Raw genomic sequence first — 25,808 nt, forward strand, 5'->3', positions numbered from 1 at the left:
GTACGTGTGTGGGTTAAAAATTTCTTCCAATATGCATGATGAAACAAATCTTTCATGCAAGTTGGTCATGCAAGTATGTGCGTCTGTGGCCTGCATTAATGTTATTACATGTGTATGTATTTCGATGATTCTTTGTAGCATAAATAAAAGCAAAATTTGGTCAACAACTGAAAAGTAAATAGCAGTCTTCGGAAATCTTAGAGTTTGGGTCCCGGCATTAGGTACCTTATCGTAAAATATTTGGTTTTTCCTCTTTTAGAGAAATGTCAATGTGATACCTTTAACACTGATTCTCCCATTCCTCACTGCGCTAGGTACAACGATGGATCACTGTAGAGGGCTCACAATCTAGAATATAGATCATGTTCCAGCTCTGGTTTCACCTGTTTAATCTAATAATCCTAATCCTAATATTATCGTAATAAAAATACCAAGCAGTGAATTTCCCAGTTTGTATTTAGGTTATCAAAGAAAGCTTTTCATCATTTTTTTTATATACTTTACTGGTGCATGGTCAAAGAATCAATGCACTTTAACAATATTTCGATAAACTCCTGAGAAAATCTAGCTCTTTTCCGATTTATCTATGAACAATGAAAGCAGTGCAAAAGTATAAATGGGTTTCTGTGTTTAATAAGGTATAATTATAGAAGAATAACAGTAAATAACAAATTGGATTCTGATTTTCAATTCAAAGTCAGTAATTGGAATATGTAGCTTATATATATTTTCGTCCTTTTCTTCAGTTAGTGTTCACTTACAAACGGCTTATGGTTAATTTAGGCGTAGGTTGTTCTGAATTACATTACACAATTTTAGGCTTTTTGCTTTCATTGAGTGTGTTCTAGGCGAAGGAAAATAAGGTTTAAAGGTTTTAATAATCCTTAGTGTCAATGGTTCTGTAAAATTAAGCGAAAAGTAAAAGATGTATTTGGACAAAAGTGTGGCAGAGAAAAGGTTAATAGAATAATAATGGTATATTATTTTCAGATGCCTGAATTGCTGAAAGCGTATCCACCGTTCGTAAATTTCTTTGAAGATAGTAAAAACACCTTATTAAAGTGTGAGTTGGAAAATGAATGTTTGCGTAATGTACTAAAGGAATGGCAAGAACGACCGGAATGCGGAAGAGAAAGTTTGTCTGACCTTCTCATTAGACCAGTGCAACGTTTAGCAAGAATTATGCTACTTGTGAAGAGTAAGCAGTTTCATCTTTACTTCATATAATTCCGAGAACAAATATGATGAACACGAATATGTGACAATCAAAGAAAATACAGGGTGTCCGGAATTGGACTGACTATTTTTGAAAGTGTATAGTTTTAATATGGTCAGAGATACAGAAGAAAAAAACATGCATTTTAAAGGAGAACTCAAAAAGTTTATTTGGTCTTTCTTACAAGTCATTCCAACTCAGTGTAACTCCACGTGAGCTCCATTTGTAACTCTTACAATATCTACCCTGGACTCAATCTCCCTCCACGTATTCTCTAATATCTGAGGTGTTACTGAAGCAATCGCATTCCTAATACGGTTCTTCAGTTCATCAAGATTACGCACCTTTTCACCAGAATACACAAGGTCTTTCACATACCCCCACAAGAAGAAGTCCAAGGGAGTAATATCAGGAGAGCGTGGAGGTCACCTAATTGGCCTATCCATCGGCCAGGAAATTCAGTATCAAGGTACTCCCTCACTTGTGGGCTCCAATGTGGCGGGGCACTATCCAATTGGAACATCACTTGAGGTTGCAAATGTTGTAACTTGGGAACAGCAAAGTGTTGAAGCATGTGTAAGAACACATTTCCAGTTATGATTTGTTCTGTGTGTTAAAGCACACCAAACATTCAATTTGGGACTGTCTCGGGAATGTTCTATGTACGCATGCGGATTCTCAGATCCCCATATCCTAACATTGTGTCTGTTAACACAGCCAGACAAGTGAAAAGTTACCTCATCAGAGAAAACAACGTTCAATAGAAAATTATGGTCAAAATCAATCCTGTTCAGAACTTCAGTAGCAAATGCTGCTCTCTGTGGCTTATTGTTGGGCTTAATTTCTTGCAACAATTGCACCTTATACGCGCTCAAACGTAATCGTTTGTGATGCCAGTTGCCTGCTTGCTGCGCGAATTGACTTGCTCGGGCTAGTGAGAAACACTCTTATTGCTTACACATTTTCTTCTGACACACGCGATTTACCACTGCTGTGTTGTTTCACTACACTCACCGTTGATAAAAATTGATCCTTCCACGCCTGGATACTGTTGCGTGATGGAGGATCCTTGTGGTAAACACGTCGAAAGTTTCGTGGAACGTGAACAACACTTTTTGTCTCTGCAAACTACCACACGCATTGCGCCTTTTCGACTGCCAACGCCATTTCTGTTTATCGGCGATACTAGCGCCGTCACCGATAGTTGTTCAAGTATGAAATTTTGCTGAAGAAAACTTTTTGAGTTTTCCTTCAATATGAATGTTTTTTTTTTCTTTCTTTCTTTCTTTTTTTTCTGTATCTCTGACCATAGTAAAACTTTACACTTTTAAAAACCGTCAGTCCCATTCCGGACATCCTGTACATTCAACATTGTTTAAGGCTTATTTGTTTATGTGTTATTCCTGAAAATAGGTTCTAGCCCAATTATCCTAATAACAAGGTGACACCATGGATCCTGTGGCACGAAATGTTTCCCCCTGTAGTTTCAAAATGAATTAAGAGGCTGGAGTAGTGGGATAGATAGAAAATGGGATCAAGATACCAATATGAAGTACCCATATATTCATTTACGTACATCAATCTATATTTTCAATGTAAACCAATCTCAATTGTTCCATGTCAAGAAGCCACAACAGTTACAGCATACATGTACGACTGCTTTCTGACAGAGGTGGAAAGAAAGAAAAAGAAAGTATGTATCGCTTCTTGAGCTGATATAAGGTTACTGTTCCTGACTATCTCTTGGAGATTGTTGTATCCATTGTAGATGTTTGGCGTACCTTGTCTAAGTAGTTTTGAGAAGCCAGCATCGATCTTGCTAATGTACTTGATGATGTAGCTTGTAACATCAGTCTTCCAGCATATATTGTGCATCAATGTTTGACCCAAATATATTTAAAACTTTTTTGTTACATGAATTAACAGATACTTCATTGGCTTTCATTTAGGTTTTTGCTTGCTATTTTCTTATGTTGCACTACTTTTAAACATAATTTTCAATTAGTTGTAACTAACGATTTTTGCTTAGGAACTTGTACTATAATATGTAAAATTTTCGTCCATGAGTGTGTACAATCTGTAAAAAAAAAAAAAAAAATAAATAAATAAAATAAAATAAATTCCTAGTAGTAACTTGAAATGGATGTAGTGGTCTCGCGTGGCGTAGTCGCTTGCGCTCTCGCCTTTTGTGCAAACGGTCCCGGGTTTGATTCCCGGTGGGGACTCTCGGTCAAAAATGTGTAACAGCTTTTTTAGGTCAGCCATCTTGAGTGAGGTTTCTTTCTAGGTTTCCGTCATTCACACCAGGCAAATGCCGGGATGGTACCTAACATAATGGTCCCAGGCCGGTTCGTCCCTTCTCCAATCCTTTCTTCCTTCCCTTTTATCGGATAGCGTGATTGCCAAAAGACGTCATCCCTCATGTACGTGATGGGCTAAATGGCCTTAGATGCCGAAAGCCCAAAAATCTAATTCCTAATCCTTGAAATAAATATAATAGTAAGTATTGTCTACATTTATTTTTATGTACAGTAAGATCTCTCGTAACGCACATTCAATTAATCGTCAACACCGAAACAACGGAACATTTTTATTTGTATATTCGCCATGGACAGCTGCTATAGCCAGACCATACACCTAGCTTACCCGAAGCGACTCGTTGACTAAGATATATCATGAGGGTTCTTTTCTGGATTATGAGACCAAAACTCGCGCCAACAAACTTCATTCGTAAATAGTTCAGCGTATACCGCTGTACTGAGTTTACATAAAGACATTTTTAAATCTTTTTTTTCACGTGGTGCCGCTATGGCTGCTCCCGCAAAATGAAAAAGAAATGTTCTCACGCTTAAATTAAAACTTGAATTGATGGAGAAAATGGACAGAAAAGTCATCAGATCGAAATTGATGGAGGGGTATAAAATTGTACAATGTATCCAATTATTCGAAAAATCTTGTATCCAGAAACTACCAAATCCCGTTATTGCCGTTTACGAGAAATCTCACAGTAGTAAGATGATAGAAACTAAATAAGCTCTTTAAAGTCAGTTCATTTAAAACTAGAATTTGTAGGTTAGTTTTTGCCACCATGTCCGAAGGAAACTTGCAGAGCAAGTTGATTGCTTAATTTGGAATATAGCGTCCCGTTCAGCATGGAAGCTATGTGAGACGTGGACCTACAGCAGCTTAATACGAGATCCGAACGACATGAGCTCTCACCGAAAATTGAACCCGGATTTTTCCCGTTAATCATATAGCCACGAGGAAATTCTTGAAGAGCAAGTGTGAAGTGTGTAATGACAATTTCTTTTGCAGAGTATCACTATGTTGCAATTAATAATGTTAATGTAATTATTTTAAAACTTCCTATGGGTTAATATTTCTTTTTTTTCTTTTTTCTTTTTTCTTCAGCTTTGTTAAAAAAGACTCATGAGACTAATCCAGACTACGTACCACTCAGTAACTCGTTCTCACAAATAAAAGAAGTGTTGTCAAATATCGATAAGGGTAAAGAAAGAACTGAAAGGTTTACGGAGTTATTTAATGTTTTTAATGAAATTGAGAACTGTCCGGTAAGTTAAAAAAAAAATCTTTACGCGTATTTAAACTGTGGTTAAATCGGTTGTTTCCTTAGGAGTACAGTTGTAATTACATTTAATCCCATTGGTAACTTTTATTATTATTATTATTATTTCAAAATTGCTAGGAAACACATATTGACCCACAACTTTTGTGCACACGCCACTATGTTTGTATATTGTTATAAATATACCAGTTGAAGACAGCGATGAGCCGCTGCGATCGTCAGTAGATGGGAGCATGCTCTATGAACGTCGTTATTAGAAAAGACTGCGACACAGAGTGAGAAGGTAGTACACAAGAGACAGTCAAATACGGTATAGGCTGTTGCCAGTTTAATACTGTTGGTAGAATATGGAGGGAACGCTTTATCTAAGTAGTTATGGTCGTGATAGAATTGTTGGTTGGCATGAAGCAGACCAAATTGTTGCACGTGTGACGAATGTTAGAGAGTCATTTCCCGTCTTACGATTTTCTTTTGGAGAAGGAGACCAAGATTTTCTCCCGATATAAGTAGTTTCACATTTTTCGTTAGAATATTACTATACTATTGGTTATGAAATATATATATATATATATATATATATATATATATAAAATTGTACAACAGTTAGACAGGATCAGTACAAAAGTTAGTTAACCGAAACGAGTCGATCTGCCACATCAGGCCAAATTCCTCATTCGTTTCTGGGAGCTTCTGGTGTCTATATTGTGCTCCAGAATAATTTGACGACTGAATAGTGTTGAGTTGTATGTCCAGAACTCAGGTAAGTGTGTTCCACTATCCTCTGCGTACTGTCGTGCCAAACTACTACAGTGAAAGAAACATCGTGACTGGGACGTAGTCCAGTGCAGAGTGTCTATCGGTCACAAAAATCATGAAAAAGTCACGAAATCAGAAAACGGTCATGAAAGTCTAGAAAAAGTTATGAAATTTAGCTTTTGGGTCACTATTTTTTTATCTGTACAAATATAAATATAGACGAGAAAATTTTGTTCCATAAAACGTCAAAATTCATCACCAAAAATGTCTATGGTCGGCTTTAGAGCCTATCAAATCGCAAACAAAGCACGCTTCTATCGCATGCATGAAATTTCGGCCTAATTCGCACCCAAATCCGGTCTTGAAAATGTTACTAAATTGTATGGTTTGGGAAAGAAAAGGTCACGGAATTTCATTTTGGAATTTTTGTAGACACCCTGCAATGTTATGTTCTCAGCTGAATCAGAGTTCTGCACGACTAGTGATTCTGAACATCACATGGTGTGCAGAGAACGAGGACCACAGTATTATCTAGAACACATCCGTGAATGTTACAGGTGGGGGGTCTTGGAGTTATGGTATAGGCGGCATAATGAAAAATGCAGAAACACCACCGTGCATTCGTTATTGGAGAACAGTTCTAGCGAGATCCTGAAAGCATATGCTAGTATTTTCCGTAGTATAGTGGGCCTTGACTTGGTTTACATGGATGACAATGCGGGCCAAACAGAGCTGTCCAAGTTGCACGGAGACTGGAGACAGAATATCAACCCTATGGATTAGCCATCATATTTACCAGATCTTAATCCTATTGAATATGCTTGGAATGCTTTCGGAAGATTATTTGCACATAGGAATCCACCACCCGCCCCTCCCGGCTGTCTAAATTACCCTTAGGAAAAAGTGGGACAGCATACCTCACGCTCTCTTGAACATAACATGTCAAACAAATGTGCAGAATGCTGCACTGTCCGAAGTGGCCATGCGCCTCACTGATATAATCAGAACACTTTATGCTCATGTCAACTTGCATTTCATTTCATTCCCATATTGCTTTGCGTCTTGATTTTTTGGTCAAGCGTGTTTTGTTTCTGTGTATGGCGGGAAATCCCAGCCACCTTTCGACAAAAAAAAAAACTAGACTAATACTTCTACTCATATATTGGACATTTGACCAAACTGGATCGTGTTACTAAAAGTTGTATGTCAATATTTGTTTGTGCCTTAGCAATTACTAAGAAGTGTAACTTTTGTATCAATAAACTTTATTATTATTATTATTATTATTATTATTATTATTATTATTAGGAACTCATAATATTGTAATGTAAGTATGTCGGTACATCCGCTACTTTTTACCATAACCCTTGAATGTAACCGATTTTTTTAAAGTTATTTTTTGGCAACATATAGCTAGACCAATTATTCGGCTGAGTTCGTTAATGGAGTCAATCCGTTAACATGTTAACGGGTAACGGTTACTTTTGTTCAGCCGTTACTCCACACGATAATTCTTGAATGAAAGCAGGTTTTTGAATTGTTTTCTTTGCAAAAATAGTAAAAGTTTCGTATGTTATCGTTAGATGGCAGCAAACGTTCTCCAGTGGTTGACATCTATCGGACAAAACTCACACTTCTAGTGCTTGATCCTTTATTCATTTTGTAGAATATTACATATGTTTCGCTTTGTTTTACTATTCCTTCTCTCTTCTGTACTCTTACCGATCAAGCCATCCGATTATTTGTGTCTTGCTCCACTAAATTCTTTCTACTTTCAACGTGGTAACACTACCACTTGACCCCGCTTCACAACATGGCGCCCTCTTCAACACGTTACAGCTACTTTAGTTTCCCTGATGAAACTGTTTAGCGAAAGGGCATATAGTGTACTGTTAGAGTTGTGTGGTAAATATTTTCACTGTTTTCCGGTAGGTAATCAATTATTTAATACAAAACACAAACCAGATAGAGGGTTTCGATTAAATAAATCACTCGCTTTCTAAGACCAAAATATTCAAGCACTTTAGTGGAGGCATATTGATGCAAATGAATGAATGTAGTTGAATCGGTGTGTTATTTTAGGAGAAAATTGTCTGGTATATTATAGTATATTAAACATTTGAATCGGAACGTAATGCGAAATTTGGTTATATGTATGCTTACATTACTTGATTTCTTCTAGATGTATATCTTTTTCATTTTGTTGTTTTAGCAATTTTAATGGCCGTAAAGAAATTTCGCTATCAGGAGATCCCATGTTAGTTTTTTCCAGTAAAATGGCTTCACATCTGTATCTGGAATTTTGTAATAAGTTTAATATTCCCATTCTAGGCTGATCTAATCTCTTCACATCGAAGTTTTATCACTCAATTTGAGGTGAGAGAGTTAACAGATGGACTAACTGCGCGAGGAGAGTACCTCGTCATGCACCTGTTCTCGGATGTTTTGGAGGTAGATATTGCTTCTAATCTCTCTTTATTTTATTCAAGTTGTTTCGTTTTTACACAATACGTATGAAACAGCTAAGAGAAGCATCATCGCTGGACTTGACTGGAAATCATTTTTTTTTTCCTTCCGTTTTTCTTCAGACAAGATAATTTACTGTGAAATACTTAAATACTTCTAATTCTCATTAAAAGAGGGACGACTGGAACAACAGATTTCCTCTGTAAAATAATTACCAAAACATATCTAGTTGAGACCCAACAAAAGTATAAGCATAGGAGGCAGATTCATAGCTTATATGTCAGTGATAAATTGCAAAATACTCACAAAATCTTCAAGTTTAGTTATGTTATGCAAATGCTTTGCGTGTCCACCAGCAACAGCGCTTTCGCGGACTCCGCTCAAACGTTTACCGAATTGTTTTCACTATTTCATTGGAAATGCGAGGCCGACCTGGACTCTTACCTTTGCACAAGCATCTTGTCTGAAAATTGGCCATACCAACGACGAATGTTTTTGGGTGCAAGAGAACAATGTCAAAACGCCGACGAAAAAGCACGCTTGAACCGAAATCACTGACTCGGTCTTTGCAAACTGCATCACACAAAACGCCTTCTGTTGAGCGTACGCCATCTTCTGTCTTACTGGAAACTGAGAAGATGCATTGACTGACATCTAACGGCGATTTTCTGAAACTAAGCTACGCTCATTCAAACAACACTCATTTCCTTGTTGGTACGTCCCTTATTTCGTAATTATTACCGTCCTAAAACAGGTCATTCTTTTTGAAACACGGTGTATTTCAAACATAGTTTTTCTTCAGTTCCTTAATTGGGCTGTTTTAATCATAACAATAACCTACTTTTATTTATTTTTTTCTTACAAAATTTGATTCGTTTATGAATTGGTTGCATATACTGTTCATTTGAGAAATATCTCATTAATACAATCATTTACAAAATTAAAGTTTTCGAGTGGATTTTCTATCCAATAATTTTGTTATTTCTTAAAAACAAGAATGCTGTTTGCGAGGTGGCATTTCACTTAACTAATCTTAAAAGTGCAATGTAAATAATGTCCAAGTCTTAATATTACTGATTAAGTTAGTTCTTTTCCAATTGACGTTTCATATTTATCAACATTTACTTTCATGTTTCAGGTTTCTAGAGATAAATATCATAAGTCGCAGCTATTACCAGAAAGCAGGATTTACATTTCTGACTTAAAAACAGGAAAAGGGAAACGCTATTCCCATGTTAATTTGCTTCAGCTTTCCAATGTGGCATATATTCAGAATTTCGTAGATACTGAAAGTAAGTACAAAACGTAGATTTTAAAACATTTTGGTATATAACTGTAACATTCATAATTCCGTTTTCTGTGGCTCTAAAATTATAAGCAAACCAAGAAAGTTCTGTCGGTTTTTCACCCACCACCTTCGAACATCGAGATGTCACCTAGGACGTACCTGGAACATCAAAAGTAGTCCCCATCAACATCGACGACCTTCTCCCAACGTTCTGGAAGGCCATAGATTCCATCGCGATAGAACTTGGTGGGCCGTGAAGCGAAGAAGATATCAAGTGCATTTTGCACCTCTTCCAGGGATTTGAACTGGCGACCTCTAAGGTGATTGTCAAAGGAATGGAATAGGTGATAATCGGACGGTGTAATGTCCGGGGAGTATGGCGGATGCAATAGTGTTTCCCATCCAAGGCATAGAATGCTGTCCCGGGTCATCCAAGCCACGTGGGACTTAGCGTTGTCCTGTAACAGGAGGACTCCTTTGCGATTCAGAAGTGCTGGCTCCAGAATTTTGAGTTTTTCTTGAACAAGGCTCAACTGCTGACAGTACACAGTTGAATTAATGCTCTGAGCAGCTGGTAGCAGTTCCCGATGTACGATGCCGCGAGTAGTCCACTAAATTCGTACAGGACCAACTCCTCATCACATGTCAACACCCTGTCCAGAAATGGCTCCTTCCTCAGACGAGACAGCAAAGAAATACAGGTGTCTGCTCGCGTTGCCTTCTGGCCCGGAGTTAAATCATGTGGGACCCATCGACCCAACTTGTAGTGCTTCTCAAGTTGATGGAGGTACTGGCGAATTGTTTCTACACTCTCACTGAATTGTAGTCCCAGTTCCTTACATGTCTGGCCACTGTTCGCCTCAATTGCTGCCTGGAGATCTTCATTTTGTACATGTGTTGTTCTTCCTGCACGTGGTGCGTCTTCGAGTGTTTCGTCAACGTCCTTAAACTTGTTAAACCACTGCTGCACTGTTCATGTAGTCACGACACCCTCACCAAAGGCCTGGCATATCTTCCGCCCCGCTGCAGCGGTGTTTGGCCCCAGTTTGAACCATTACAGCATACACGCCCTGATGACGCTCTGTGGAGGTCCGATATTCACTCTGTCGTTACGCAAGTCCGCAGTGTAACTAAATTCTCACCACCAGGTAGTATGTTGGATATACCCACACCAACAATTGACCTTCGCCTTATCTCCATTTGCATTCAACTCACGGTGTGAGGGCCAGTGGAATACAGACCTCCAGAAAAAGCGACAGAACTTTCTTGGTTACCTTTATACATTATCGTATCGAGCTCTACTCCTTATTTAACTTATGAATAACTCAGATATAGCCATTTCTAGTAGGAGTAGAAGCTGAAACATACTTATTTCGGCATAATAGTTTGAAAAAAAAATACTTCTAATATTCCTTTGTTCTTATACTTACATTAACTGGTTATAAAAATTAAGGAACTTCGTATCTTTGCTTTTATTTAGATTTACAAAATGTTATATACGTATATTTTTAAAATTATTTTACAGAGTGTAAAAATGCTTTTGGCTTGGTATACAACACAAAACAAGACTTTAAGAACGTTCACTACTACTTCGTTCTGATCAACAATGAAATTTCCAAAGAGGAATTACTGAAAACATTGTGTAAACAGATGTCAAACACAGTTTGCAGAACGTATTGCGTAAGTAAACTTCACATTTAACTTGTAGCGTTTGAGAAGAGAAGTATCATAGCTGCGTATCATCTTTCAGAGCAGGCATGCGTAAGTTGGAACAGGAAGTGGGCCAACCATAGATAATTTACTGGCCTCGAGGGATGTACGAGACATTGTACAATATTTTTTCACAAGAAATTAATAGCTATATCCTTACTATATATAAAACTGCATGAGCTGACATAAATTATTGAACACTTCCTGTAGGGCTACAGTGATTAAGTTTGGCACGATTGTAGCTTTCCGGAACTAACCGACAGGAAAATTGCCAAAAGTGAATATTTTTAATTTTTAGGGGGTCTGAAGAGGAGATGAAGAATTTCCCCATGTTATTTAAATGAGACTTTCCTTGAAATACAAAATTTTGTTGAAATAAGTAAAGAAATGACAGAATTGTGGGTTCAAAAGGTGCGAGGCCTTAGGCCTATCAAAGACAGTGTGTGGGGGGGCGAAGCCCCCGGATGGGCAGATTCAGGAAATATGAAGAGCAAGTCCACGAAATTCACTGTTGATTCAAAGGGCGATAGATAAGAAATGCGAGGCCATAGGCCGAGCAAACTTGGAGGTCTGGGGGCGGAGCCCCCAGCTAGCCAAAGGCTAGTTCAATTTATAAAATCGTTCGTCGTATAGTAATGACACAGGAACATAAAATTGTTATAACCAAAACATTTACTTACTAAAGAAAAACAGAAAAATCTCTTCATTTAGCGTTTTAGAGAATACTTGACCAATCTGCCAATGTTCGGTGGTACCTCTACACAAGATGTTCCAACCCGGAGGATATTTCCAAAATGGACATAAGTTATCCAAGAAAAACTTTCAGCTCAGTTTAAGAGATTAAGTAAAAAAATAATTTTCAATAACGAAGCAGGCGGGCCGAAATAAAGAGCTCAGTGAGCCGGGGGCGGCCCGAGGGCTGGCTTTCTAGAGAATGTTTGGTTTCGTGAGAAAAAGAAAGAAAGAGAAAGTTTCGATAAGTTGTTCGATATTATGTCGGCAACTAAGCTTTACAATATTTCACTTAATTTATCAAACTGCGCTTCCTCAGTCATAAATAACTAGACTGCGAAAATGCATCTTTTGTCCTGCACTCATCATCAAAACTCAAAACTTAAAATAATAATAATAATAATAATAATAAGTACTCGTGATACAGAAACGGTAACTTTAACTCAATGTTTGTAAGACGAAGAAGAGGAGGAGTTTTCACTCGGTGTATGTCGATTTTTGTTTTACCAGACATTTAAAAAAAGAAGAAGAAGAAGAAGAAAGCAAAAAGAAAAAGAAAGAGGTTCTCAGTTTGACCTGTCTGTATCTATGTTCGCGAATATATCGAGACCCGTTGGTCCTATTTCGATGCGGTTTTCGCTAACGTAATTGAGCTGTTCCCAAGAAAGGTTCTCACATATAATTAAAAAAATACATCATTTTTTTTTATAATTATTACGGACAAGATATTCAATAATTTCTCTTCTACTGATGAAAATAATGAAATCGCAGGATGTCGGTTAATAGCAGTTCGTACACTAATAATCGTATGGTGTAAATTGCATAGTCCTGTCTAATCCTGTAAATAATAATAATAATAATAACAACAAATAATAGAATAAAATCATGCAATAAACGATTTAATTTATTCTGAATATCTCAATTTCGGCAAAGGTCTGGAAACGTGCGAGTGGCTAAATTGATTGTTTTTAAAAAAGTATTAGCCGACTTTAAAAACGTGCTGAAGAACAGAAAATAACTTTGAAAGCGCTAAAGTATTACTGTTATGAATAAAAAAATAAAATGAAATCTCTGTCAAGGCAAAGAATTTAAAGCCTAATATAAATATCACTGAAGCTCTGTTTTTAAGTGGAAAACTTATACCAATTTAAAAAGAAAGACGTTAAAAAAAGAAAAGAAAGAAAGGAAAAAGAAACACTAAAAAGCAGAATATGATAAAAAGCGCTTAAGAGCAGAAAACTATTATTGTTATCTATAAAAAATTTTCAAGCCTTTGCCAAGCCAAATGTTAGGCATTAATCTGTTTTCCTTTACACATACTTCAAAAAGTTTTGTAGATATTAGGAATTATATTTCTGGGCATTCGGCATATATGGCCTTTTGAACTCATCATATATGAGGGATGACATCCCTCGGCGATCATACTACCGGGGGAAGGGAATTGTCTTCTGCTTTTAAACGCTTTTTAGAAGTCGGTTACTTTTTTTTTAAGTTTTTATTATTCTTTAATTTTATTTTATCTTTTATTCCTGTCATATACTCGATGCTTGTTGTACTTCGGAGTGTCATTGAACTTATACAACATATCTTTAGATAAGTTCGTAAATTTTTCAGTTCATTGTGAGTAGCCATTCTTGCAGTCAACGTCTAGCACTAAAAACATTTGTTTTATAATTTAATATTCTTGACTGATAACTATTCTTGGTTGTTGTTGGATTGATGCGGCTGTTGGATTACACTTTTATGAGAATTTACTTAACCTCTATTTGTCTTTCTTATCTCGTGTGCAACTTCTATGTAATAAACTAAATTTAATTCGAAGCTCATAGGGAAAAAGCAATTCTGCTAATGAATTGTACAACGATTGAGATTTCCCATATTTCAAACCATATGTAAGATTCCAATGGTAACTTTATCGAATTACTCGTTAGTATATGACGTAAAGTTTTGCTCTGACAGTTTTATGTTTTATTAATCAGTTAATACATTGAACTGCTCTTTCAGCTAACCTGTTACTGTGCAAGTACCGTAGGGGCGAGTGCGTTAAAGTTATACATTATCCGTTCCAACATTCCTTAGATGCCTTCATAGAAAATCGAGGACCATTGTCGTTGTTGATTTATGGCCAACCCAGTTTTTAAAAATATGTATTTATTTGTGGGTCCTTTCAGTAGAGGTGGGTCTCATAATTCTGCGGGCTTCTTTGCATTTGAAGAATTCGTCTATCAAGTATGAAAGCTTTCGCTCTGTTAAGTCAAGAAACGAAAGAAAAGAAAGCCAAGATTTGTTACGAGTTATTCATGAATGAGACATTATCTGAAGGTGCGTTGTTTCCAGTCGGAGTTCGCATTGGACTTCCAGTTAAAACTTTGAAAGCGTTCCTACTTTCTTCATTCGGCTACCCGCCTATCTGAGCCTCCTAGACTTGATGACCCTAACAATGTTTGATAAATGGTATAAATTATGTACTTCATCATTATGAAGTTTCCGCTGTTCCCCTTGGAGTCTGAATATTCGTCTCAGGATCTTGTTCTCAAATACTTTGCATTTTCCCCCCAGAGTAACTGACCATGTTTCGCAACCATACAGAACACAGCATGATTATCGTTTTATATATTTTAAGCTTCAAATTCCTCGACAGAATTCGCGACGACAAAACATTTTGAAATGAAGAACAACAGGAATTCCCTGCTTTTAGGCGACATTTAATTTATTTATGAATATGATTTTGGTCTGTTCATATTGATTCTAGATATTTGAAAGTATCCACTTTGTTGAAAGTATTATTTGATATTTTGAAACATCCATAATTTGCCGTATTACGATCCCGACAAATTTCCACGTATTCTGACACATTAAAATCGTTCAACAGACATTTGAATATAACATTAATACTTCTTGATGAGTAAGCTTGTAGTATGTAATACTAAGTTGTTGATAATTAGAAAGTCAGTAAATTCTTATTTTCCTCGTTGTTATGAGTTCAGTATTAACTCATTTGACTCACATGTAATAAACCAATACCAGGCAGTCAGTTGTATAATTAGTAATGTAAATCATCGTAACAACAAAGATTGTGTTGATCATAGACCGACAAAAACAGGGTGCGAAATCCAGTTCCCGGGGGGGGGGGACGGGAGGGATTTCCTCCCACCAACAATTTTGCACTTGCATTTCCCCCTCACCAAAATCTGTAAGGAGGGACACTTTGTACCATCCTTCAGTTGAACCAGGAACTGAAACATAAAGTGTGACATTTTCTTTTTAATAGGAAAATATAAGTAGGTCTATAATGAAAATTTTCAGACAAACAATAATTTTAAATGCATGCTGTTTTAAAAAACGTAGTTTATTTGTAAAAGGATCAGGTGTTTAACTTTTTCGGTTGTTCGGTTGTTGACGAGATGAAGACCTTTATTCTCTAGCGTACCAGTTGCATGCAAAATTGGTAAAATTTCTCAAGCAAACAGATTGTTTCTCAATTTCAGTGGACGAATCTACAAACAGGTTTGCGGATAAGCACTTGCTGTTATATGAACATATGTGGACGAAGAAAATAAACCTTGTTGTCGTTTTTATAAATTAGTGCCTGTAAAAAACGCCGATGCAAATTCCCTTGAAGAGAAAATTATTCAAGCATTTTCCGAAGATGGCATATTTTAATCTTAAAGAAAAACTTGTTGCATTTGGTTCGGACGGGAATGCAGTGTTTACTGGGAGAAACGAAGGTGTTGCTGCACAAATTAGAAGAAATGTCAACCCGTGCCTAATTAGCGTACACTGCATGGCACATCGAATGGACCTAGTTTCTGAAAGAGTTTTTGGTGTTGTGAATGCTGTTCACAACTTTCAATGTTTGTTAGGCGAACTTTACGGGATCCTGGGTTCGATTCCCGGTGGGAGCGCCTTAAAAATATTGAACGATTACCATGGTTCGGATTCCACCTTAAACTGTAAGTCCACATCTCATAGCCTCGCTGCTGAAAAGGGTCATTAAACTTAAATCAGCAAATCAATCGTATTATAGTGTTTGTGCTTTTATTTTCTAAAGTTTAACGTCCTACGAATATTCAGTAAGGCTAAGGAAGACGGTCATGATGAGATGAATTATAAGGGTGGATTAAGATAGTGGAAGGAAGCGGGAGAACCCCGAGAAAACCCCCACACAATTGTTTGTATACCACAAGCAGAATTTGGTGCGAGTTAGGATCCAACCATTGATCCCACGCACCTGAGGTGAGCGCTCTACCACTGAGGCAACACGGCTTTTTGTTGTCTATCAAGTATTTGTATTGAAATCATATTTGTTATTTACAATAATATATTGTTGATAATAATACAATATAGATACATGGTATTATTTAGACGTACAAAGGTGACCGGATATCTGAACGACCAAACTGAAACACTACGTACTTAGCGAAGAAACGAGAATTTCATAAATAATAATAATAATAACTATACTCTGATTCTACAGCTCATGAGGATCTATGGCTGGCCAGGTGGAGCACTTCAAGTTAGTAGTTCTAATGCTTGGTTAGGACATCGGTTCTCAGGGACTATTATTTCTGACTTATAGATCTCTACCAGTATTTTCGTGAATGCAGTCTTCAATATGATGGTAAACACAAGGGTACTGTGCTCCCACGAGAGTCTGACCCTGGACCATACACCCCGAAGTGTATATTAAATGCAATACATAAGTTACCAATTTTGGGTAAATGAATAAATAACATTAAAGTATTTTTAAATAACAATTTCGACTAGTTTGAACATTTATTATTATTATTATTATTATTATTATTATTAGTAGTAGTAGTAGTAGTAGTAGTAGTAGTAGTAGTAATAATAATAATCATAATCATAATAATAATAATAATCATCATGCATTAATATTTCAATTTTTTGGAGGCTCCACGAAGCATTAGTGTGGATCGCTGAACTTCTCCCCCCCCCACCATTTTCAAATGATTTCGCACCCTGGACAAAAATATCAATACTAGTATAAAAGACGTATTAGCAAGCAGTTGGACAGGAGCGTAATGTTTGGTATACTCCGAAGACCCTCACTCTCACATCGTAATATATGAATTTTTAAAATTAATTTTAAAAAATCGTAAGTTATTGAATTAGCATTAAGATCACAGAATGTATACAACGCATATCATAAAAAAAGCCGACAGTAACTTATTTGTGTTGTCTTATTTCTTCAGAGATCTATATGGATTGTATAAAATACTTTTCAGTGTTTACCTATTGCGCCTCTTCCATTGCACAAATCATACTGAATAGCTTGTTTTACTTTCAGGAGGAGTTCCTACAGTTGAAAGATCCAGACGAAATATATTTAAACACAGTGGACTTAGAAAAACAATTGTCAAAAAATTCAAGGTAAGTCGTGATTGCAGAATACAATTACTGATATTTAATTCGAGAGAGAGAGGCAATAATTGGAGATGATACATTGAAAAAAATAAAATATTTTTTTACCCAGTGCTTAACTGAAAACAAGAAAAAGCCGTTATAGACCAATGTTTGAATCAACGATCTGTAGAATGATGCCTTTTTCGCTTTTCCAGTTACTTGCATTTGCTTAAACATTGTGAAGTAGATTATCAATTAAAATCAGTGCGCATATTTCTGAATACTTTGATCATTTTGGAGTGTGTATATTTTAATCTTATTCAACATATTTAGCCCCTAAACTATTAAAATATGTTTCAAATCAAATCAAATGTATATATTTTAATACGTGTGTTAATGAGCTGGGTTCTAATATAACCAGTGGCGTATTTAGGGGGGTGGCTTCCGGGCTTAAGCCCCCCCCGAAATCTTACTTAGTATAGTAAAGTAAATGAAATATCTTGCAGAATTTTCACATTTCCAGGCAAATCCCCCCCCCCGAAAGTTAGCAAAGCCCCTCCCGAAACAAAATCGTAAATACGCCACTGAATATAACTTTTATAAACTCATACTTAATTGCGGCATACCGTGGATGCAAGGTCAACTTTCCCTTCGGCTGCTGCGAGCACAACGCCCCAGAAGAAAAGCTGAGTGATTTGTATCCCACGTTACAAGTCAGTTCTGTCCTTCACACTTTGTATACCATGAATATACCTAGGTATATGATTAAGAATCATGGCATAAATAGTTCCTCATCCTATTTCTATTTAACTAATCATTCCATTATCGTAGTCAACCCAACACCTAGTAATATTGGCATTGATCTTAGTGGTCCTAGAGGGCACCATTCCACTATATACAGAGTGGAAGGGAACAAGACCGAAAACTTCGGGAGGTGATTCTACAGCTAAAAACAAGGAAAAAAGTTCAAATAAGCATAGGTCCAACCTGGCGGCGTTTTCAACCAGCAGCCGTGCGATGTTTCGCCGGCCTCCTCCTCCTAAGTGCAATATCTGCCGAACAAATAGAGATATTAACATCGGGTCAAAAGAATGTAAAGAAAGTCATACCCTACCAAAATTATGGCGCAAATAGAAAGGACCAGAGCGAACTGTGCAAAGGGGGCTTCCCAAAGGAGGAGGAGATTCGCCAAATGAGATGCAGTAGGGGACGTGAAAACGAATAATACGTACAAACGTAAAATGACCTGGTTATGATTAGCGTACGTGCCGAATGATCCATTGAAACTTGCAAATGCGGATTCCCCACTGCAGCGTCGGAGAACAATGTTCACGACAGAATACACCACGAACAAAGTGGTTTGTTGGATCGACGGTACCATTCGCAACTATTGTTTCAGACAGCGTCCAAAACAAGTGTGGCGGAATCGGGGCAGGGTATTGATTATTGCGCTACCAGTAAAACACAAAGTGACGAGAAGGAAAGTGAACCCGTCCTTCTTGCGTTACCGTCAGATTTGAGTTAGAAGTGATCAAAATTTGGGGAAATACCTTCCGAGATTCTGCTACCTTCCGAGACTGCACTCTAAATTGAACATGTTATAGCTCAAGATCTAACAAACACAACTGCGTGAAAATTTTCTCAGAAGCACCAAGGTTTGTAAATTTCATTAAAAAATATTTCTTCAAGATAGCCAGCTCTACCTTTGTTAAAAACAATAAAAAAAAAATAACAAATATTATAAATTACATTTTATGGAGCGAAAACTACATCACTAAACAAGCATTATCACAAAAGATACAGGTGTTTTGGTGGTAACTTTTGTCTTCAGTTGAACATTAATCTCTGCTCCAGAGAGTTATGAAAGAAAAACAGTGAGATTTTGGGTACATGTTGGTATTGTTTATAAATGTTATAAATTTATGAATTGTTCAATTACAAATTACAATATATATATGCTTGAGCTGTGGTGTGGGAGTTGAGGTATTCCAAAGACTGCGCCCAAACCAGGAAAGGAATTAAGAACAAATAATAAAGAAACTAAGTCTACCTGATGGATAACAATAAGAAGTGATATAAAAAGCAATGAGTTGATCAGTACGGGACTGTAACCAAATGCACAAATGCAACATAACCGGACATACACATATATAATGCTTTTTTTGGGATCACCAGTTAATATAGAGCGTGGCCCAAAAGCAGGTATACAGTCCCGTGCTGATCAACTCATTGCTTTTTATATCACTTCTTATTGTTATTCATCAGGTAGACTTAGTTTCTTTATTACTTGTTCTTAATGTTTTTTTTTTTTTTTTTTTTTTTTGCTTATATCTTAAGCACGGAACAGCCGAAGCAAATAAACCTATAAGCTAGAATGTTATACTTGATCAATGCAGAGGTGTGTGCCTACTTTTGGGCCACCCGTATTATGAAATGAAAATTCGGCTCTCTTTAAGCTGTTTACTTTTTAAGTTGTTGGTTTTGAAGTACTTAAAAAGCATTTACCTGTTTCTGCCTGTAAGTTTTGGTGCACCTGGTTCTGAAATTTGTGTGTGTTAATCTTGAACTGCTTTGAATAGATGAAGTTATAGATAGATAGACACGACGAATACACAAACACTTTTTTGTTTCATTATAACGTCAACGCTAATATTTGTTTTCTTGATGTTGGCGCATATAGTTTAAGGCAGAAAACTCCTTACTCGAAAATATCGATAGAATGGGACTTCACTAAATAACAGACAAGAGATAATCAGTTACTTGAAACCCGTGCAATAGATAACGCACACTTATACATGCAGGCAAAGAGATAAAGAAAAAAAAAAAAGAAAGAAAACTGGTGGTTAGAGCATGTACTTTGTGAGCATGAGGCTGAGGTTCAATACTCTTATAATTCATCGATCACTTTATTTTCAACATTATGCCACATGCTAGTATTGCACAAAAAATAAAATAATGTAAACGAATACAGATATTGATCGAAATATGTATGAAATCTCATAGGTACATACAATTTTGTATGCTAGATAATTTTAAAGTTATTTTCATTTTCAGAGTGCTACGGAAATAGTATTCGATCATTCTCTTTGATTTTTCCATATACAAGATCTCGTTTCATTTTCATGTAAAAGAAATTACTGTAGTACTTTAAACACTGTTTGTGCTATCATTCAAAAATAAGGCCAAAATTATATTTACATAAATGTATCTCTGTTGTTTCCAAGGGCAGCGTCTCGAACAAGGTCTGCGCTACATTTGCATATAATACCAGATAAGCTGAGGCGAGTAGTAAGCAGTGGAAGTGACGTATGCAGAAAATTACGTATAGATCACGGCAAAGCAAATAATTGTAATGATGTCGAGGTATGTAATGTTGAAGTTTTAGTATCGAAAATATAATCTGCTTACAAGCTACGAGCATAGTTGAGGAATTCATATACATTACACTGATAAAATCAATCGGCTTCTTTAAAGATGTTGAATAGTAGTTGAATAATTATTATTTGTAATGTTTAAAGCGAGAACTGCTGACTTAAGATAACGCTAGGAGTATTTATATTATTGTCTTACTAGCAGCGTTCACCCCGCTTCGCTGCGGTCACCCCGGAACGCAATAAACTTTGTTACTTAGATAATTTTTACTTTTTCGCTTTCAAGTGATATGATAAAAACCATAGAAGATTGCACTAATGTTAACATTATATCGCCTGTCATTTATGTTAACCCGCCCCGCTTCGCTGCGGTCACCCCAACCCGCCCCGCTTCGCTGCGGTCATCCCGGAACGCAATAAACTTTGTTACTTAGATAATTTTTACTTTTTCGCTTTCAAGTGATTTATAGCGCCTGTCATTTATGTTAACCCGCCGAGTCACAGGGTCATGCGGGTTGCATATAAGTACGTTTATTTTTATATGATGAACTAATAACAAAGGATTTGTACGTATGGACACCTGAATGGTCAATTATCTCAAGACACTGGTAATTGAAAATTAAAGTGATATGATAAAAACCATCTAGGGTCCAAATCCTAACAACCCCCCAAAAATGAAAGAAATCGGTTCAACCGTATTAGCGTGATGAGCGAACAAAGGATTTTTTCTACGTATGAACACCTGATTGGTCAATTATCTCAAGACACTGCTAATTGAAAATTAAAGTGATATGATAAAAACCATCTAGGGTCCAAATCCTAACAACCCCCCAAAAATGAAAGAAATCGGTTCAGCCGTATTAACGTGATGAGCGGACAAAGGATTTTGTGCGTTCTCTTTTATATATATAGATTAACATAATACTTGTCGGATTTCTGATGTGAAGGCCTAAACGTAAAATTCAGTCTTTATAGAAATACACTACAATGATATAAATATATACTGTATATTTAAAACAAAAAATGAGCCTGTGGCCGTTGCTATGTACAAGTGCATAGAAGGAGCTTTTTTCTCATGCTGGAATTAGTACTCAGTGGAGCCCCCTTCATCATCACGTATAGCTTCAATCTTACGTCGCATAGTCATGGATAACACCCTGTTTCGGGTGGTACCATTTTTCACAGAGTGCCTCAAGTAACTCGTTCGTTTGTTTTGAGGATCTCTGTGGCCATTTATAGAACTTTAATTGTAGGAGATGCCAAACCAACAGAATTCTTGTCCGGGATGCGATAGTTCCTGTTTTGCCGTTTCTATCGGGTGGTTAGTTTTGCCCACCAAGATAGTACTCCATTATACATGAATTGCATGGCATCCCACAGCAGTTCGCCTGTTTCGATGAAATGTAGTAATTCATCTTGCAATAACTCAATGTGTCTTGCCACGTTGATGTATGCCTGTCGCCAAGATACTAAGACCACCTTTCCAAATATCATCCTACACGATGACACTTTAGCCGCCGTATTTCAACATAGGATTGTGGAGAATCATGGTCTGTCGATCGCTTCCACAGCTAATGTCGTCCGCTGTCCGAAAATTGGGAAAACAAGCTTTTATCGGAAAATGCAACATGGTTCGAAAAGAGTTGTGGCTTATTGGACACGGTGGTTTTCCCCGTAAGGCTTCTTTTTTGGCGACACGTCTGTGCATATCTACACTATACAAAACACTGCAGGACGATTCGTGTTGTTCTGTTAAGCCATACTGCGATACCATTGCTAGATCTGGCTTGCTGGCTTCAGCCGACTGCACTTTTCAGACGTGGTGTTTGTTCCGGTCAATCCAATATTTGGTCTGCGCGTCTTTTCGTCTCGTTTTGACTTCACTGTAACCATGTTATAAGTTGGTAACGGTATACGTAATACAGTACTGATGCTGGGCTCACATCTGCTACACCCTTCATGTCGAATTATGCAACCTCGGGTGAATTGCTAGCTCCTCACAACACGTCCGCGCGTCGTGATGGCACTTGTGCTGCATGCTCAAATTACCACGTACATCATACTAATAGGCCATTTGCATTCGTTTGGTGTTTCTCACGAAATCTTGTTACTTTGCGTGTGTCTGTTTACTTATATCACAGTAGTCTATAATAACAAATTATTATATTATTCTGTTTATTATTTATTAGGTTATTCTATTATTTTATTTATTTTCAAGTGTTTGCAACCAAATAGTAATTCCTTAGTAAATAGAACTTAACATGTCTTAAAAAGCAAAAACGGAGTATTATTTATTTAACGATCAAAAAGTACAATTTTTATTATTGAGCTGTCATAGAAATGCAATATTGTAATGACGGAAAATAATTGCATGAGAGTTTTTGTTTATTTTATGTATATGCAGGCGTCTGACTGTACATTCTTCAACACATGAGAAGCATTTTTTCTAGGTGTCTATTTCCCCTGCCTACTTCCACAGAAAAGAATCCAATAGTTTGTTGATCGGGGCACGGTGCCTCAGTGATAGTCTCGCCGCTGATACAAGGAGAATCTGATTCGATCCCAGAGCCTATTAATTTGTTGTGGAAAGAATCGCGCCTTATGGATTTTCTTGGTTTTCCCACATTCTCGTTCCAACGCGAAATGAAATGAAATGAAATCTGTGAGTTTTACGTCCCACGGTTATGCCGGTTAGGCTAAAGGAGACTGTGAATATGAGAAATAAATGAAATGGTGGAATGAAGAAAGTGAGAGAACCCCGAGGAAACCCACGCACACGGTGTTTGTCCACCACAAAGTTCACTTGGCGGGAGCAGGGTTGAACCCGGGACCCTATACACCAGAGGTGAACGCTTTACTACTGAGCCACCGCGGCCCCCTCGTTCCAACGCGAGTCGCCTTTGGTAGGTTTATATTTGTATAAACAAGATCATTTGATAGAATCAAATCCGTTGTACCTCAGAAATTCATTATCATAATATGTTGCAGATGTCGAGTATCAAACGGCTGCCTCCAAATATATTTCTTATTTAAATGCAGTTTAGGTAGACAAAAAGAAGCGGAAAAGAGACTCGCATTTCAAAATTAAATCCCTTAAACACATGAACGGTGCCGGTTATTACATCTTAACGTAATATAGAATTTAAGTAATACTTAAAGTATGAAATAGCTTTCGAACCGAAGAAATAGTGATAACTTGGACCAATGGAATTTAATATTACTACCTCGTTTGGGTATTTCATTACTGAAAAGAAAATTAATTTTGGTCGCAACAAATTAATTTTGAATTGCAACAAAGCCGCAACTAGTCAAATTGCTGTCTTTCTGAAGAAATACAAGTAATAAATAAATGGCATAATTGTGGGACGTTAAATTAGACTTCATTTTTCCTGAACACTCTGAGCTCACAATACGTTTAGACTATGTTACTGATTGAGCAATTATATCCAATCCACCACTTTTTTATTTTTAAGAAATTAGTAATGACTTGAAGTATGTATGTATCAATTTTACCAACGATCGAGTTCGCTACACATCGTTCCAGAGAGTCTGTTTGTCTATCGAAACCCAGATATAAGTTATATTTCGTAAAGGAAGACTCGCTATAAAAAACACTGCAAGTACCACCTTGCATTTTTTTTCTTTATGCGGTTATGCCTTAGTTAGATTTTCATACTTCTTTATATGCTAGGTTATATTTCTAAGCAACAGTATTTTCTATTTTGAGACGCTTGGGTACAATTTACTGTATTTTAGCTCTACTGTTACAGTAACTTTTGTTGTTGGCACTTACATTGTGTTCTGCAGCGAGTCTTGAAATATGCAAAAATATATCAAATATAAATATTATCAATTTTAATTATTTTTTAAAAAATTTTCATTTCTATATACACATACTTGTCAGTTTAAACACCTGAAAAAAGTGCAGCAACTAACCAGATTAATATGGAATTAGACCACTTTTCACCCTCAGAATGGCTCTGATACGACGTGTAATGATAGCAAGTGGAATATTACACCATTCCACGTGCAGTACGTCACACGATTCCGTTAGAGGATAGAAACTGAAATCTACACCAGATTCTTGTCTCCGAAACTGTCCTCAGGTGTTCATTTTATGTTAAACTCTGGGATTGGGTGGGCCAGGGGAGGTGTTCAGTTTAATTCCGATGTTCCTCAAACGCTCTAGCTTTGTTATCACGCATTATCATTCTGGAATATAGGCCATTGCTCGGAAAGATTTGGACTCGAGGATGCACTTGGTCCCCTAAATTGACGATATAACGGCAGACAATGACGTGACAGTAAGCATCAGCACAGAACTCACTGAAAACCAGAATATTGCGGCCCACAGAGTCGCCGCTATGTTTCACGGTTGGCCGGAGATACTATGAATCATATGCTGCTTTAGGCGTCCGCCACAGACAAAACAGCCCGTGCTTTGGAATAAGGTGAACGATGACTCATCCGATCATATCACACGTTTCCAATCATTAGTGGTCCATGTTGCATGTTCGAAGCACCATTGGCGTCATGCTAAAGCGTTATGATCCCATATCAGCGATTTCGTCCGTACAATCCGACCTCATATCACTATGTCGTGTAATTCTTGGCGGACTGTAGTCGTCGACACAAGATGTGAGAGGTTTTGCTTGCGTTTCTTCTCACTTGTACCGTAGTCGCGCGACGACAGTTTTCTTCCGACCGTTGTTCTTGGGCGATGTGATTTTGCTGAGTTTTGTAGATCATCACCACCTTTGACACTGTCCCACGCGACACCCAACATACTTGCCAGTTGCCTCATGACTCTCGCATCACGTAACCAAGCGTTAAAAAAAATGGCCTTTTTTAGAATTCAGAGAGCTCACCCATTTTACACTACGAACAGCTTGGCACTGTGGTCATCGCCTGACCGTTGCTAACCCATACATTGATACGTTTCTAATTTCAGGTGTTCCACTGGTGTATGGGCATATGGAAAAACATACATAATTACATACAAATTGGAGTTTTGTTATAAAAGGAACAAGATCAGCAACAGTTACTTGTCAATGGTAGTGCTGCTACCTCTAATTTGTTACATACAATTGTGGTTTTATGATACAATTGTGAAAAAAAAAAAAAAAAAAAAAAATCAGTTCTGCTTTGAAATTAGTAGCTTTCGTGAAACAGGCTCCAGGATCAGTACAACTCCTCATAGGATCACCTGCTTTAGCGTGGCAGAATAAATAAATAATAAAAAAAAAAAAGTTGTCTTAGCAAATGTTGATTTGTAATTGTTGAAGGTCAATTTTTGAAGTTTGTTCCGTGATGCATGTG

The 25,808-nt window shown here is 37.0% G+C and overlaps 1 protein-coding gene across 2 annotated transcripts in view; it reads left to right on the forward strand.

Annotated features, from left to right (window-relative positions):
• Positions 1-25,808, forward strand: part of LOC145688066 (protein ECT2-like) — a gene marked incomplete in the record, with an annotated part of 89,449 nt that overhangs the window by 62,160 nt on the left and 1,481 nt on the right. For both annotated transcript variants that reach the window (XM_081761773.1, XM_081761774.1), the window contains 7 exon segments: positions 991-1,198; positions 4,628-4,788; positions 7,890-8,009; positions 9,163-9,316; positions 10,838-10,992; positions 17,063-17,145; positions 20,343-20,481. In XM_081761773.1, the coding sequence (XP_081617899.1) occupies positions 991-1,198; positions 4,628-4,788; positions 7,890-8,009; positions 9,163-9,316; positions 10,838-10,992; positions 17,063-17,145; positions 20,343-20,481 (1,020 nt within the window).

This window comes from Thermobia domestica, chromosome 6 (genome assembly GCF_964235325.1).
Source record: "Thermobia domestica chromosome 6, izTheDome1.hap1.1, whole genome shotgun sequence".
Lineage (NCBI taxonomy): Eukaryota > Metazoa > Arthropoda > Insecta > Zygentoma > Lepismatidae > Thermobia > Thermobia domestica.